Below are 16,633 nucleotides of genomic sequence, written 5' to 3'. Positions count from 1 at the left end.
GTAAAGCTTCTAGTCTTTGGGAAGCTTCATGGGTTAAATATTATTAAGCATGAAATGTAAAGGAGTTAGACACCATAAACACTCAATGTAAGGTATCATTACTATCATTACTATTTCCTTTCAAGCTCATGCGCGCCTATTAAGTAACTCCTGGAAGACTCTTTCACAGTATCTTTGGATGCTAACTCAGCTCAATTGCTGGCCACTTGTGTGCCTTCGCACAAGTCACTTCATCTCTGAGCCTGATCTCCAGAGGGATGGGGACCTGGCCACTTTCTCCCACTAAAGAAGTTATGATTCAAAGAACAATTCCTCTGCAGTCTCATGTTTGCAAGCATGTACTAGATGGTTCCAGGGAGACCTTGGTAATGCATACTTCCAACGAAGATACTTGTTTCTTCCTGATAGGCAAGTTATCTGCAGTCATCCACATTACTTGGAGGGGATTACTTAATGAAGCAGTTTCTTTTTTTCTGCTTCGATGCTGTGTCTGCACCAAGACTGTATTCTCCTTGAGCACAGAGACTTGGTCTCACCCTCCATAGGTCCTCAGTATTCATGCACAGTTATAGGACATCCCCCCTAATCAAGGGGAGAGGAATATCTGTTAACAGGGAACCATCATTTGTGGGCACCTTCTACTAGCAACCTAGTAATGAATCACTCACTTTCAAAATGCAAAACAGTGTTTGTGTATCTAAATTTGAGTTCAGAGGTTGCAAAATTCTCCACAGGTCAACTCTTTTAAGTTTTGTTTGATTTGCCTACATAATGCTCTAAAAATTTCTTAGTTGATTCAACCTTTCAAAATTGGGAGATTTGGCATAAAATACCTAGATTTTGGCTTCTACGGAATAAGTGGAAGATCTGACAATGAACTGGGCCTAAATAATCAGCAGTAGCTGAAGAATAGCTGCCCTTTTTAATGCTCTCTGGCTTCTATGGTTTCTACCACTTCTCAGGGCTTTCCAAAACTATCTCTGAATCTAGCTGCTCGTCATTAACCTTCAAAGCTTAGTAATTAACTCTTGGTTTGCCTGCATCTGTGCTGTACATTTAAACTCATGTGTTTTACATGAAGCAAAAGGAGAGACAGACTTGACCAAAGTTTGCAAACATGTACTACATGGTTCTGAGGAGATCTATATGATGCATGCTTCCAAAGAAGATACTTATTTTTTTCAGACAGGCAAGTTATCTATTCCTTCATGAGAGTCAGAGCAAAGAGATAAATCTCATGTCACTTATTAAAGCAAACTGATGCAGAAGAAGTAAATAGCAGCCCGAAAGGCAGAAAAGCAATTTTAAAAAAATTAATAAATGATGAGACTATTAACAGCACAGGAAAAGGGTCTGCTCTTTTTCCTTCTCTTTAATATGATTTTTACCTTAAACACTGTGTCCCTTTAGGAAAGGGAAGAAAAGTTAATAAAGGAACCTATCACTCAAACTTAATTTTTAGTATGGCAAATAAACTGCTTTAATGAAAGGGCTGAAATTCCCAGGTTTGCACATTAAATTTTCATTTGTCATAGAGAATAGAAATTATTGATTCAGCCGTGGCATCATGCATTTTGGATCCTACGGAAGCCCACGTTACTGCTGGGTGCAAACGTGTTGGCAGCAGTTTGATGCCGGGTGAGTACAGGGTGGGTGAGGGGGTGGGGAAAGGGATACAGAGAAGGGAAGAAGGCAGATTGATTCTTCACAGAAAGAAAATAATCAATGTTCCTTGTCTCTAAGATCCACTGAGACAAAGCACTGCTCCTGGTGGCACTGTGGGCTAGGGAGTGCATTCTGAGGTCAGAAAAGCCGGGTCCACTCAGCCTTTGGGGAATCCCCAGCAGCTTCATGGACTATGTTATTTATAAAAAGCAGAATGGATGGCTGAGAATTTGATCTTAAGCTCTTGGGGTGGCTTGGGTTTTAAGAAAACTAGAGGAAAGAAAAGTACCTTTCTCAGTTCAAGAACAAATGCCTGACATTCTAATGCCGAACTGGAGAACAGAGAAAAACCAGTCAAACCCACAAATACAGCTACCAACCTGGTGTGGCCTCATGCAAGAGTCATCTCAAAGCATTGAAAATAGGTATGTTTTTCCTTCAAAGAAATCAACACTCCTGCCTCTCAGAGGATACTCCATAATTATACAGCTCTCGGTTATTTCCCCCTTAGAGAACTCACAGGGACTGATTCTGAGCTGAGACTGAGGCAACCTGAATCAAGCCCGTTTTGGGGTCTTTGTAAAGAATAGACTGTATGAGATCCAGAAAGCAATCGTCTTTAGAAATAAGCTAAATGAAATTCCAAAAGTGGAGTGGCTTAAAGGAAAGGAAAGAAGGAAAGAAAGAGGGAAGGCAGAAAGGAAAGAAGGAAGGAAGAGTAGAAAAGAAAAAATAGATAACCACATAATACATTCACAGAAGAGAAGGTTTCTGTTTTGTTTTTTGTTTTGATTAACTCCCAGCTAAGATTATCTTACACCAGGTAGCCTCCTTATCCATCTGGATGTTAGAAAAGTAGTCTGTTGAACTAAAAAGTTCTGATTTTGTGTTTTCAGATGCTAAGAGCTGGTGCCATCTATAGATTTCCATTCTGGGAGAGGTTTCTCTTTTGTCCTACTTTGCGTCAGACCTGCTGTCGTGAGGATAAGAGTGCCCATGAGACACCTCTTTGTGGTTTAATAGGCTATGAAGGATGGGACTCATTAATCGGCTGGCAGCTGCCCCCAAACAGGAATCTGCCCGTAGGTAGGGGAAGAAGGGAAAGGGAGGCTGACGAGGAGTCAGGCTCCATCCAGGAGACCACCACTGACTGTCAAGGGTCAGCAGCCAAAAGCAAACAGCAGCACCTTCTCAAGGATCCCCTCAGGGTGAAACTTGAACCGGGAGCAAGACAATCCAGCCACAGAAACCTCCGTCTGGAGGAGCAGACTCTGCATAACTGGATTTTTTTTTTTTTTTTTTTTTTACTTAAAACAATCCCTCTTGAGATATTACCTACCAGTCTGATTATTTCTGGATTGCTAGAATGTTACTTTTCCTGTCATCCCTTTACTATGTTCCCAGATGTTATTATGCACCCATCCCTATTATACCAGTGTGTTTCTTTATAACTGATTCTTCCTTTTCAAGTCTTGTTTCAGAGAGTCCTCTTTACCTGTGGGTAAAGCCAAGCTGTTTGGCCTAGCATGTGAGGCCCCTGCCCACCTCCCACCCTCATCTTCATCGTCTTCTCACTGAGTCTCAGGTCATAGAGTTCTGTATGTCATTCCCCACTCACAATGTATATATACATTTTCACAGCTTTGCATGTGGTGTTGCCTCCACCTAGAGCAGCTTCTTCCTTTGGCTCTGCTCTGACCATCTTTGCAGGTTTGGGCTCCCTGGCCTTCTTGATGTGGGTCATCCCTGGCATCTTACCTGCTCCCTGGATAGGAAGTCCCATAGCTTGTGGTCCCCTCCTTCTACTCAGCTCTCACCTTGTTCTTATGTAATGATCTATGTCCCTCGTTTAGTACAGTAGATAGTAAGTGTCCTTTGAAAAAATGAAGAAGCCACTGCCAGCTCCCTCATAGCATGGATTTATTAGATCAAAGGATGAAATTTAACCAGTGTCTCCTAAATAAAGAGGCATATGACATATAACCTCTTACCTTTATGGTTTTGGTCTGGAGTCTGAGTCCATTTAAAGTGTTGATGGCTTTCTCTGCATCCTTTGGGTCAATATAGTTAACGAATCCATACCCTAAACTCTGTCCTGTGGAGACATGTTTTAAGAGAGAGAGAGAGAGAGAGCTCATTATCTTGATAGAGGTAAAACTTCCCATTGCAATGTGTCAAAACCCTCTAGTATATGGTTCCTTTTATACCAGGGTTTACTCTCAGGTTGAAGAAGTTTCTATTTCTTTTCTCTCTCACTCTGGCCAGGCTTTAAACTCATAGGAGCTGCCCTAGCTGGGAATTCATAAGTTCCCCTACATCCACACCGCATATACATCATATACCCACAAGTGTCCACTTAATTGGGAAGAGGCGGGGCAGGGAAGTGCAAAGAAAGAAGGTGTGGTCTGTTAGAAGAGATTTGAACTGGAGTCCTGGGGTTTTCCCCAGGATTTAAGCTGTGTGACTCTGAATTTATTTAATCTCCTGCTTCCCCCCATCCCCCGATATTTCTTCTCTGCAGATAACAGCACTTGCACAGACAGGTGTGAGAGAGTTAATGAGATATTGAATCTGAAATAAATGCCTACCTGGAACATAGTAGCTGCTCAACGAAAGACAGCTCTGCTATGTTCAGACCTGTAAAACTGGGGCAAGTGCTGGATGCAGTGGCTGTGTCTGCTGCCTCTGTCATGTCAGCCACGCCCACACTCAGAAGACCCGTAGCAAGATCCAAGTAGCAAAGACTGGAGACATTTATATTGAAGGCATGGCCTGAATTTAAAGCAATTGCTACAAATCATTCATTGCCCTCATCATCTACCCAGCTTAAGAACAATAAAAAGGGGAGGTGGCTTGATTGGAAGGAACTGGGGAGCACTTAACACAATGGGAAGGGTGCAAATGAGTTCTGCAAAAAGGATTTAGCTACTTTAGGTGAAGATGGCATCAACTTGTCTGAAACGAGCAGTAGCAAGTGACAGGGCTCCCCCCTAAGTGAAATAAAAATAATGTGCTTGCGATCGTGCCACTGATTATAAATAGTCCATCAGCTCTGCCATGTGTCATCAGTCAGAAATATCATTAGGAAACTTTACATTTTCTGACATACCCTTTAAGAAATACAGAGCTTTGGGTGGCTGCACAACCAGCTTGAACTTCCCAGGCAATGTTATTGATTTGTGGGCGGCAGCAGAGCCGAAGGGAAGGAAAATGACAGGACGTCACATGTCAGGAAAGACTGATTATATAAAGCTCTCTTTGGAGTACCGAGGCCAGGGCTGGGAGACAATACAGCAAAAAGTCTGCCATGTCCTGGTGACAGGAGCCCATTTCAGCAGCCAAAAAATCTTTCCAACAGCTTCTGTTTTGCTGGTAAATGTCTGTGTTTATGTTGGTTGTAGGAGGGAACCTGGGAAAACAAGTCGGGTTCCGGATCAGAAAATGGGTGACTTTGTTATTCTTTATAGGGTGGAAGTAAAGAGAATCAGGAGGAAATTCAACTGAATTTTGTCCCTAAAATGGGAAACCTAAAATGACAATACATTAGGATATTCCTTCTGTTTGGGAATAACAAGGTTAGAATAGGAAAGACAGGGGCAAACTTTGCCAGATATGCCTTCACCAGCCAGAATTAGTAACTGAAGAAGGGGAGAGAATGTGGAGCACCCTGTAGCTGGGTCCCTTCTCTTACTATGTTGTGTGTGGTATGTGAGCCACGTGTGTACAAGCGGCGTGTGCATGCACATGCTGGTGCTGAGGCACACACATTCACACACATGCACAGGAAAGTAAGAATTAGAGAAAGAGCTGTGTGTGTGAGAAATACAAGACCCTGCCACATGTTCTGAGGAAATTTTTTTGCAAATCCAAAAATACATGAGACTAATTCATTGGCTTAAAAATATCATTTATCCTAAATTCAGCTTCACCTCATTAAGCCTAGCTAAATTCACCTAATTAAATTTATTTTCATCATGCAAATTTATCAGTCCTATTTACCATGTATATAAGAGAAGCCTTAACAATTGCTGTAAAATATTCTTACAGTTATTTCTTTTAAACAGTCATGCACCAAGTTGAGGGGCTTTAAAAGGCATTTTACAAGCAATAATCTCAGTGACAAACCTTATGTATGAGTACTAGGAAACAGGTCAGACAAAGTCAATCTATTCAACTAAATTTAATTTGTATAAAATTAAAATGAAATATGGAAAATATAGACAAAACACTCACCACTTAACTGCAAGCAATTCATGACTCACGGTACTGATGAAATACATGTGGAAGAATTTATCGTGCCTACTAGTGGTGCATGTTCCCTGAGATACTTTCTTTCCAATTATTCATATATTTATGGAAATCTTAAGTATATATAGTGGCTATAATTTTATATTCTATATTTTATCTTTATTTTAGAGCTCTGCTTCAAGAGGAAGGAAAACACACTTGGATTCTAGGAAGGTTCTGTAGGTCAAGTGAAGGAAAGACTCTTGCCCAGCAAGATACATCATATCTACCGACCTGTCTGTATGGTTGCAAACCCACCATCTCCTTAGTACCTGACTGCAGTGAGCACAACTGTGCTATCATCACCTGCTTTAGGTTTAGAGAGAGATTGCACTTAACGTCAAGAACAAAGGTGCTTTGGGGAAAACTGAAAAACCAGATGAACATCATTTCAGAATGGAAGCGGAAAAAAGATCAGAGTCTCCTTGATATAAGATAACGAACTGCAAACTCAAAAACAGGGCACTGCCATGGACGGAAGAGCCTGGTAGGCTGCAGTCCATGGGGTCGCTAAGAGTCAGACATGACTGACTGCCTTCACTTTCACTTTTCACTTTTATGCTTTGGAGAAGGAAATGGCAACCCACTCCAGTGTTCTTGCCTGGAGAATCCCAGGGACGGGGGAGCCTGGTGGGCTGCCGTCTATGGGGTCGCACAGAGTCGGACTGAAGCGACTTAGCAGCAGCGGCAGCAGCAGCAGCAGTAGCAGCAGCAGCACTGAGCAGGAGGAGGAGCCGGGTGGAAAGGCTTGCCTGTGAATTGAAAGCTATGAGAAAACTGGCAACACAATGAAACTACCTGTGGTTAGCCTAGTTCATGAACAAGTTTCATTTGTGTGCTTCTTGCCATCATAGAAGGAATACAGCTAAGTCTAATAAAAAAATACTCGATGGATCTAAGCATATTCTTTAAAAAAAAAAAAAAAACTCTAGAGAGAATTAAATCCCTTAGGTAGAAAATACAAAAAACCCAAGCCTCATTTCTTTCAGAAACTTTTTAGTAATGGGCGGGGGGTGGGGGGGAACGGGGAGTAAAATGAGGAAGAATTTTATGTTTTAATTTTGGTGGCCATATATTGGTGATGGGTTTTTGATTTGCACTTCTGTATTTAAATTGTACATAGTACGTAGAAAAATATGGAAAATACACATTCACAAAGAATATCAATACTATTTCCATGAGGACCAAGAGAGTCACCATACTGGGAAAGCCCAGGATAATCAATCTGGAGCCTAGAGCATCCCAGAAATAGATAAAGTTTCCTTCTTCTTTTTCCCTAATAACTGCATCATCTCCCTTTATCAACGGTAGCAAGATATGACCATACAGGTATGGTGACAATACTTTCAGAACATAAAATTAAACTTTTTTTGCTCCCAGTTTACGCTGCTGCTGTTTAGTCACTAGGTTGTGTCTGACTCTTTGCAACCCCACGGACTGTAGTCTGCCAGGTTCCTCTGACCATGGGATTTCTCAGGCAAGAATACTGGAGTGAGTTGCCATTTTCTCCTCCAGAGGCTCTCCTGGACCCAGGGATTGAACCAGCTTGGCAGACGGAGTCTTTACTGCTGAGCCACCTGGAAAGCCCCAAATAAAGACTACCTCCAACATTTAGAAACTATAGTGACTGCCTGGCTCCTTGATGCCCAGGATAACCCTTTCCTGTGACCCGTCCTTAATAATCCTTAATAGGCTGACCAGCAGGCTTGGATGAGAGGCCCCAGTGACCATGAATGGGCAAGAAAGGCATTCTTGGCAGTTTGGGATGGAAACTTAAAATTAGAATGCAATTTTGAAGAGAAAACTGTTACACATAATGGCTACATTTTTGAGGCGCTTCGGTGTATTTTAGATTAAACAGATTCTTGTTTTTAACAAGCTTTTCTTAAATCTGAACCTGAATACTTCTATTTTTAAAACTGTGCACATGTGCGCATACACATACAAAGACATGCCGTGTCCTTGTATCACGATGTGGCATTCTCTCTCTTCTGTTGTAATTCTATACCTAACTTCTCTCCTTAGAAACAACACTTCTCCCTACAAGATCTAGTTTATAAAGTCTGCATACCTGAACACAGTAGGTACTCAACAGATGTCTGAGAAGGGGAAGAATGAATACATACCTTTGTATTAATTCTCCATTGCTGGAAGTATATAACCAGAATATGTTTATGTTTGGCGGGAGAAGAGCATGAGAGTGTCTGAGAGAGGAATTCATTTAGTATTTGTGTCAAAGGGAGAACAGGACAACAAGCTGACACCAGGGACTGGAAAAAACAACCAGAAACAAAACATGTCCTGGCGGGTTCCCCTCCAGCACAGATCAGGTGAACAGTAAAGCCCATCCCTGCCCACCTTTCCATAGAGATCCTGAGTTTCCAAAGTGCTTTCCCACCCATTTTGTCGCATTTGATTCTCACAGCAACCCTGTGGGAGAGAGAATCATCATTACCAGTTGTGGAAATGGAAGCTCTGAGCGAACGGCGATTTGCTGGAAACTGAAGCTCTGAGGAAACAGCACTTTGCTCTACTCTTTCTGAATAGCTGAAACTAACTCTAAATCAGGGGATGGCAAACTGTTTTACATTTAGGGTGACAGACTAAATATTTTAGGATTGGTGGGTCCTCTGCTCTGTCATGACAATCTTGCCATTGTACCATGAAGGCAGCCACGTACAATGTGTAAACTGAGGAGCATGATGGAGTGTCAATAAAACTTTATGTAGACAAATAGGCTGCTGCTGCTGCTGCTGCTAAGTTGCTTCAGTTGTGTCCAACTCTGTGAGACCCCAGAGACGGCAGCCCACCAGGCTCCCCCGTCCCTGGGATTCTCCAGGCAAGAACACTGGAGTGGGTTGCCATTTCCTTCTCCAGTGCAGGAAAGTGAAAAGTGAAAGGGAAGTCACTGAGTCGTGTCCAACTCTCAGCGACCCCATGGACTGCAGCCTACCAGGCTCCTCCGTCCATGGGATTTTTCCAAGCAAGAGTACTGGGGTGGGGTGCCATCGCCTTCGGCTTTGGGGCCATAGTTTGCTGACCCCAGGTCCAAATCTTCTGACTGAAAATCCAGCCCCCTTTGCTGTGACTGCAGTTACTTCACTGGAACTAAAGTGTTAGTGACTATTCTGAGGCCTGGAAATACCTGTGAAGTTTTTTTGAACCGCCTGAGAAAAAGCAAATTACCTTCAATAGCTTGTGTTAAGCACTTGTATTGTATTCAAACTCTAGGAAGTGTTACCATCACAGCTAAATACAATCCCTCATTTTCCAGTCATTCCAGATAGAAGTTGTTGTCCCTTGCTTTGGGGCCCTAGAGGTTATGACAACAAGACCCTAAACATCCTCATGGCTGATGGCAGCAGAAGAGAAGCTGTCTCCTCTTAGGGCTGACCGGAAGGAACCTCAGCATTTCTGCCTGTCAACCTGCACACTTTGCTCTTTCTTTCTCCCAAAACTGTCATTCTCCAGAAACCTGACAGCTACTCCCCTCATCTGCAAAGTCCCCTTGGGGGCAGCCAGGTGGGTAGCTGCTGTTGATAAAAACTTCTGAGTCGAGTAAGGAGTTTTTGTAGATGTTAGAACTCCTAGCTCAGGCTGAAATTCTGTTCTCAAAGCGCATGATAAAAATCCCCAGTCACCTCAAGATCACCTGCATGGCAGTAATCCACATGCTGGGTTCACTGCAGCCAACTCCAAACCCCAGGACTCCCTCCCTGCCAGTCCTGGGATGACTTTCCCTGCCGTCAGCTGCCTTGAAACCTATCTCAACACACCCTAAAGTGGGTCTGAGAGCTCCAGGGCTATTACTGCATGTATATATGTGTTAGAGTGTGTGGCCCCAAACTGTACTCATTGTATATCCTTGGTTAAATCATTTAAGCTTCGCCAGCCTGTTCCCTTATCTGGAAAAACAGGGATAATCCCTTATCCTCACAATCAAAGCATCACTGTGGATTAACTATATTAACATGTGGATGAACAGCAGCTACAATTTATTCAGTGCTGACTCTGTGCCAGGCACCCAGCTAAGTGGCTTACTAAAATTACCTAATTTAATCCTGTGCGAAATGGGTATCATCAAGCCCAGTGTGAGGAGGAGGAAAGTGAGGCTAAGAAATGTTCAATAACCTACCCCAAAGTCAACCAGAAAGTAGGCTTCCAGGCTAGGATTTGAATGAACCCAGGTCTATGTGACTTCCAGTTCATACCTTCTCTCCACTGGGTTTGGCTCCGTGCAAAGGCAGAGCAGAGTGTCTGACACCAGGCAAGAACTCAAGGGGATGCAAACCCCGTAAGATGGGGACCCTTTTCCTTCCTCACAATGACTGGGATGCTTTGAGATTCTAGAGCAGCCATGGCTCTGCTCCTTCCCATCCCACCTCTGTGGTTGTTTCCACGTGTCGGACAGTCTGGGTCTTGGGTTTTCTACTGCAGATTCAGTGTTGGCAGAGCCAACTAATCAGAGGATTTATCTTCTCTTGGTAGTTCACACAATTCCCTCAAATTAAGTATGGTTTAAAGTCTTGTTCCCCTAAGTGTGATCCCTGTACCAGCATCACTGGCCTCACTGGGTGCTTGTAAGAAATGCAGCTTTAGCTTATTGCTGCATGACCCTCGCTAAGTTAAATGAACCTCCCCATACCCTGGATTCTGAGAAAACAACACATCTAACCATAGTCATGGGGAAGGGAAGCTCTGATTGGACTGTGGCCCACTAGGCTTCTCTGTCCATGGAATTTCCCAGGCAAGAATCCTGGAGCTGGTTGCCACTTCCTTCCCCAGGGAATCTTCCAGACTCAGGGATTAAACCCATGTCTCCTGCATTGCAGGCAGATTCTTTACTGCTGAGCTACCTGGGAAGCCCCTATGATAGGAAAGCTCTCAGAATTTCTTAATATGTGTTATTTCTTTTCATTCTCAGATTTTGCATTCTTACATTGCCCCCCTTTTTGCCGTGGTAATCTCATCTGTAAAATGGACTTATATTTTTTCATGGTGTTATTAGGAGTATTGAGAGTGATAATGCATGTGAAATGCCTAGTATATAGCAGATGCTCAATAGGGCTTCCCTGGTGGCTTGGATGGTAAAAAAATCTGCCTGCAATGCAGGAGACCCAGGTTCTATCCTTGGGTCAGGAAGATCCCCTGGAGGAGGAAATGGCAGCCCACTCCAGTATTCTTGCTGAGAAAATCCTATGGACAGAGGAGCCTGGAGGGCTACAGTCCATGGAATTGCAAAGGGTCACACAGGACTGAGGGACTAACATTTTCACAATAGGTTCTGGTTCCTTTCCTTTTTGCTCCCATGCCCTAGTAGACACTGCCTTCACCGATGTCTCTGAGGATGCTATCTCTTGAATGAGACCCCAACCTCCTCAAAGGTGGAGAATATTTCTGATGCTTTACTTTCACTTTGGAGCACATACCATGTAATAGGTACATAAATTCTACACTTAACTGACACCTAGTACATGCTAGATACTACAAGTGGGCCCACAGTGACCAAAAAATTGTTCTTGCCTTCAGGGAACTTGTCTCACTCCCTCATTCCTAATCAGAATATCAATTCACTGATAGCAGAAACCAAGTCTTTTTGGTTCTCTGCTATGCTCCCAGAGGATGGTGGTAAGAGATATGGAACCAGAACTCATGAGACACATTTGAAAGCTCTGTGGGCTTTAATACTGAAGGAGAGAAAATTCTAGAGGTGCAAAGCCTCTTCCAATACTTGAAAGGCTGCAATGGGAAGGCAGGGGTAGACTTGCTACATGGGCTACCAGGGGAGAGAATGAGGATCAGGCAACAGAAGAAAGCTTGAGAGTAGACTTTTGCCTTGATAAGAGGAAGAACTTTCTACCAATGATTTTATAAAGATATAGGCTGTCTTGTGAGGTGGTAAGTACTCCATGACTAAAACTATGCTAACAGAGGCCAGGTCTACATTTTATCAGGAGATGTTGCAGCAGTTAGCAAAATCAACTCATAAGATCCCTTCTAATGCTAAGACACAAATCTTCTAAGTTATATTTATTTGAGACCCCATGTCCATAGTTTACCCTGATTTTCTAACTGAGAAAATAAAAATAATAGAGAATATTTATTAAGCACATACTGTGGGCTAAGCACTTTACATATATTATTATCTAAATCTTTATAATGTCTGAAGCAGGCATTTCCATCCTTGTTTTACAGAAGGGGAAACTGAGGCCTCAAAAAGAGAAGCAACATACCAGGGTTATTTGGCTGGAGAATAGTAGCCAGACTCATCTGATTCCAGAGCCTGTACCCTTCTGCTGCGCCTTGATTTCTTGAATATGTGCTTATTTGTGTGTTAAACATTTGCCCTGACAAAGCACAGTGTGCCTGAGACTTCAAGAGAGCCTGGATTTTCTAGGACTATCTTCAAATCCTCATTCTTTCCATTTAATTCCCATATATACCCCAAAGTATTCCATTCCCATCTTCTACACTGACTGTGTGTCTCAAACTGGACCTGGTATGTCATAGAATGACAGTCTTGGAGAAGACTTCACTATCAATCCTCTTGAGTCTCCTACAAATGCAGCACCAGAGGACCAAGCAAGAAGCAAGCAGTTCACGGCCTAGTAAGAAAATCAGAACTGTGAATCAATGACTATAGGAGAGTGTGGCTAAGTGTTATGATGGAGAGAAGGCGAGAGGATTTTCTAGAAGATATATATGAGCTGAGACTAATTGGAAAAGATTGATACAAGATAGCCAGGCAATAGACAGACAAGAGCATTCCAGGAGGAGGGGACAGTTTGAGCATCTACTCCTTGAGGAGAGAAGACTGCTACCCAGTTTATAACTATCACTTCCAGGAGGTCAATACTGTTGATATCAACCTGAACTGACAATATCGACTCTAAGTTGAGTGCTCAGATGTATATAAGAGATCTGCCCATAGTCTGGCACAGATTCTTAGCCATTTAGACATCTGAAATTTTGAGTGCCTCAGCTCTCTGCCAACAACAAGCACTATTAAAAAAGGACAGAACCCAGCCTTCCCTCTTCTGATTTCCCAAAGTATTTAAAATTACATTGAAGCAGTACTTGGTTATTTCCAGAGGCTACATTCTGGCTTCCTAAGAAGATGTGATTTCCCAGTTGAGAACTCATCATGTGACATCAAGATGAAAACAAGCAAAGCACTTGGTCCACAGTGGACTTTCAATATAAACTTGTCAAACTAACTGTGTTTCTCAAAGGACCCTAAGCTCCTTAGGACAGGGATACAGGTCTTATTAATCTTGGTATAACCAATGCCTGGCACATAGTAGGCTTTCAATAAGTCTGTGTTGAATGACTAAATGAATGTATGAATTCAATAAGCAAATAAATAGTAACAAAATAGATATCTTTTTTTTTTGAGGGCTTACTATGTGTTAGTCACTGTACTGAGTGCTTAATTTTTTTCCCCCAAGCTTTATAGAGGCATAATTTGACAAATAAGCTTGTATGATAAAGCGTATATCATGATGATTTGATATGTGTATACATTGTGAAAGGACTCCTCCCATCTAGTTTATCAACACATATTTATCTTTTTCTGTGGTAAGAACATTTAAATTCTACCTGACGGCTTTATTGACATCATCTCTTTTTCTCCCTAAAACAATCCTACAAGGTAGGCACGATCACTGCCATTTACCATTGAGAAGACTGATATCCAGAGGCCTCAGATCCCAAGACACAGGTTCATCTGTGTGGACTCACACAGGCTTTCAACAGAGTTTTCTGACTTCAGAGACAATATCAACCAAACTGTTCAAGTAGATGAAAAATACTACCTCTGCTACTTGGGTAAGGTACATGGAAATTCAGAGTATATATATGATGATTTCCAGGAGTCCCCAAAGCAAGAAGGACCAGCTACAAAGTATACATTTCATAAAGAAAGACAATCAACCAACTCTCAAAGGAATTTTTTTTTTTGGTTAATTTACCCTTTTGGTTTATCCTATAAAATTGTCGCTGTTTAGTCGCTCAGTGATGTCTGACTCTTTGTGCCAGGCTCCTCAGTCCATGGGATTTTCCAGGCAAGAGTACTGGAATGGGTTGCCATTTTCTTCTCCATGGGATATTACTGACCCAGGGATCAAACTCAGGTCTCCTGCACTGCGGGCAGATGCTTTACTGTCTGAGCCACCAGGGAAGCCCATCCTATACAATTAGTTGTTCCAAACAGATCTTCAAACATACTTTTCAATAATAAGCCTCAATAAATTCATCAGGTAGAATTTAAGAACTAACCTGAACCTTATTTTTCTTCTGTGTGTTCAAGAAAGAAAGGCAATTCATAGGATAAAAAGCCAGTATCAAGAACTTAGACTTTAAAAAAAAAAAAAAAGGAAAAAATATTCTAGGTAATGTATGGGAGAAAATAGAAGCTTTAATGACAACTATCTTACTTTCAGCATTTATCACAAAGAAAGAAGTGTTCAGACTGATGACCCTGGGGCAGTAAAAGATTCTTAATAGAAGCAACATTAAATTAATTTATGTTCAGAATATTCTTACAGACAGGAAAGAATACTCACATCTTTAAATATTTTTTAACAAGGGTCGAAAAAAAAAAGAGAGAGAGAATTTGGCAAACTCCCAGCTAGCCAGAGAGACGAACTAGAATTCTTCATTCTTGGTTGGCTTACTCTTACATGACACAGAGATCAGACAGACAAGACTTTCCCCCTAGAATGAATGTGAACCAGCTGGTGATTTCAGAAACGCAGCTAATATCAGCGGAGAGTTTAGCGACAAAGGAAGAAGAGGTAGAAAAAGTTATCAGGTTAATGCAAATTATATACACTGTAATCAGCCTTTGGGCAAAATGAGATTATCTTTGGGTGAAATGTCTGTGGAAGAAAGGAATTGCTGTATTTAGGCACTAAGACAATGGCTTTCAAAACTCCCATCAGACACTATTTTTAAAAAGGGCAGGGGGAGGTTTCTGATGTCATGTTGGGATTTAAATTAATTGAGATAAGTTACGTGAGAGGGCTTGGTAAAAGGGAGAGGCTTCATAAATATTAACTGAATATAAATCTATTAAAATTTCCTTTATTCGAAGTAAAAGAAAATTCATAGCTCCCAACAAAGGAAGTGAGATAAATAATTGTCTGTGCAGAGATAAGTCAACATGTCAAATATGACTTGGAGAAGAACTTTATGGGAAAACCTTTGTCAGTGTGTCTTTCGAACTAAGTGCCTGGGGTTCTCTGGCCTTGGACTTAACACTAATAGCTGTGGGGAACTCCCTATCCCTATCATCAAACAGTTCATTGATAGCAAAGTGCCATCAGGAAGCTCATGACCATGGTCTGAAAGTTCAGTTTGGTTCCAACAAATGTTATAAATGAAAGAAATTCCCCAGATGCATGAAAAAGAAGAGAAATAAGAAGCAAAGGTCTATTTTTCCTTTTCTTCACCATTCGGCTTATAGTAAGAAGTAAGACAAAATAAAGAAATAAATGCTTGATGCTTTTGAACTGTGGTTCAAAAACTGATGATGCTTTTGAATTATGGCGTTGGAGAAGACTCTTGAGAGTCCCTTGGACATCAAAGAGTTCAAACCAGTCAATCCTAAAGGAAATCAGTCCTGATATTCATTGGAAGGACTGATGCTGAAGCTGAAGCTCCAATCTTTTGGCCACTTGATGTGAAGAACTGGCTCCTTGGAAAAGACCCTCATGGTGGGAAAGGAGGAGAAGGGGATGACAGAGGATGAGATGGTTGGATGGCATCACCGACCTAATGGACATGAGTTTGAGCAAGTTCCGGGAATTGGTGTTGCACAGGGAAGCCTGGCGTGCTGCAGTCTATGGGGTTGCAAAGAGTCAGGCATGACTGAGCAACTGAACTGAAGTGAAAGATGCCAAATACCTGGGAGAGGTGAAAATGAAGGCGTACCTGGGATGCGTGTGAGGATCACCAAATGTAAACATTTTCTAATAACTCAGCTCTTTTGAGCAATGGAAAATGAAATGTCATCCTGACAATCAGGAGACCAAAAGAATCCATAATGTAAATAATTTCCAGAACATATCTAGTACTCAATAATTTTCAACAAAAATGCTGAGTATGTGATGGAACTTTGCTGGTGCTTGAAAGATGGACCCATGTGACATCATTTTCTGTTCCTCCTGGGTGTTGGTAAGACTTTCCTGGGTCACCGGGGCCTCCACTTGCCCATCCCCATGCAGTAGATGACCCCACCTCTTTCTTAACAAAAGAAATGAGGTCATCAGGTAGTAACTGGCCCAAGTGTCTTCTTCCCTTCTACCTTAAGGAGCTCCATTTCTTCCTCTTGGTTTAGAATGTACATTCCACAAAATGTTGGAGAAGAAAAGCTTCTTTGGGTAAAGCTACATATTATATACCATTCTTTTTAAGATTTATAGTACACAGGAGCACAGACTTAGAGAAGTAGTGATAAAAAGAAACCCCTTCCTAACTTGGTTTACTTCAGTTTCCAAAACTCATGCAACCACATAAACTATTTTTTTAAAATAAATTACCTATTAAATACCTTTGGGAAAGAAGTTTAGACAGAATTCCCAAATGAACATTACTCTTTGACTGAATTCAAGATATAATTAACCTAAAGTTGGGGGTGTGGACATTGACAATTCCTGAGATACCAGAAGGGCTAGCAGAA

The 16,633-nt window shown here is 41.8% G+C and overlaps 1 protein-coding gene across 4 annotated transcripts in view; it reads right to left on the bottom strand.

The window, feature by feature from the left end:
* Nucleotides 1–16,633, bottom strand: part of ELAVL4 (ELAV like RNA binding protein 4) — an 89,789-nt gene that overhangs the window by 21,180 nt on the left and 51,976 nt on the right. For all 4 annotated transcript variants that reach the window (XM_005678444.3, XM_005678446.3, XM_005678445.3 and 1 more), the window contains exon 3: nt 3,657–3,760. In XM_005678444.3, the coding sequence (XP_005678501.1) occupies nt 3,657–3,760 (104 nt within the window). The remainder of the gene's footprint in view (nt 1–3,656; nt 3,761–16,633) is intronic.

This window comes from Capra hircus, chromosome 3 (assembly GCF_001704415.2).
Source record: "Capra hircus breed San Clemente chromosome 3, ASM170441v1, whole genome shotgun sequence".
Classification (NCBI taxonomy): domain Eukaryota; kingdom Metazoa; phylum Chordata; class Mammalia; order Artiodactyla; family Bovidae; genus Capra; species Capra hircus.
Note: the sequence above shows the minus strand (reverse complement) of the source record. Positions and strands in the feature narration are given on the sequence as shown.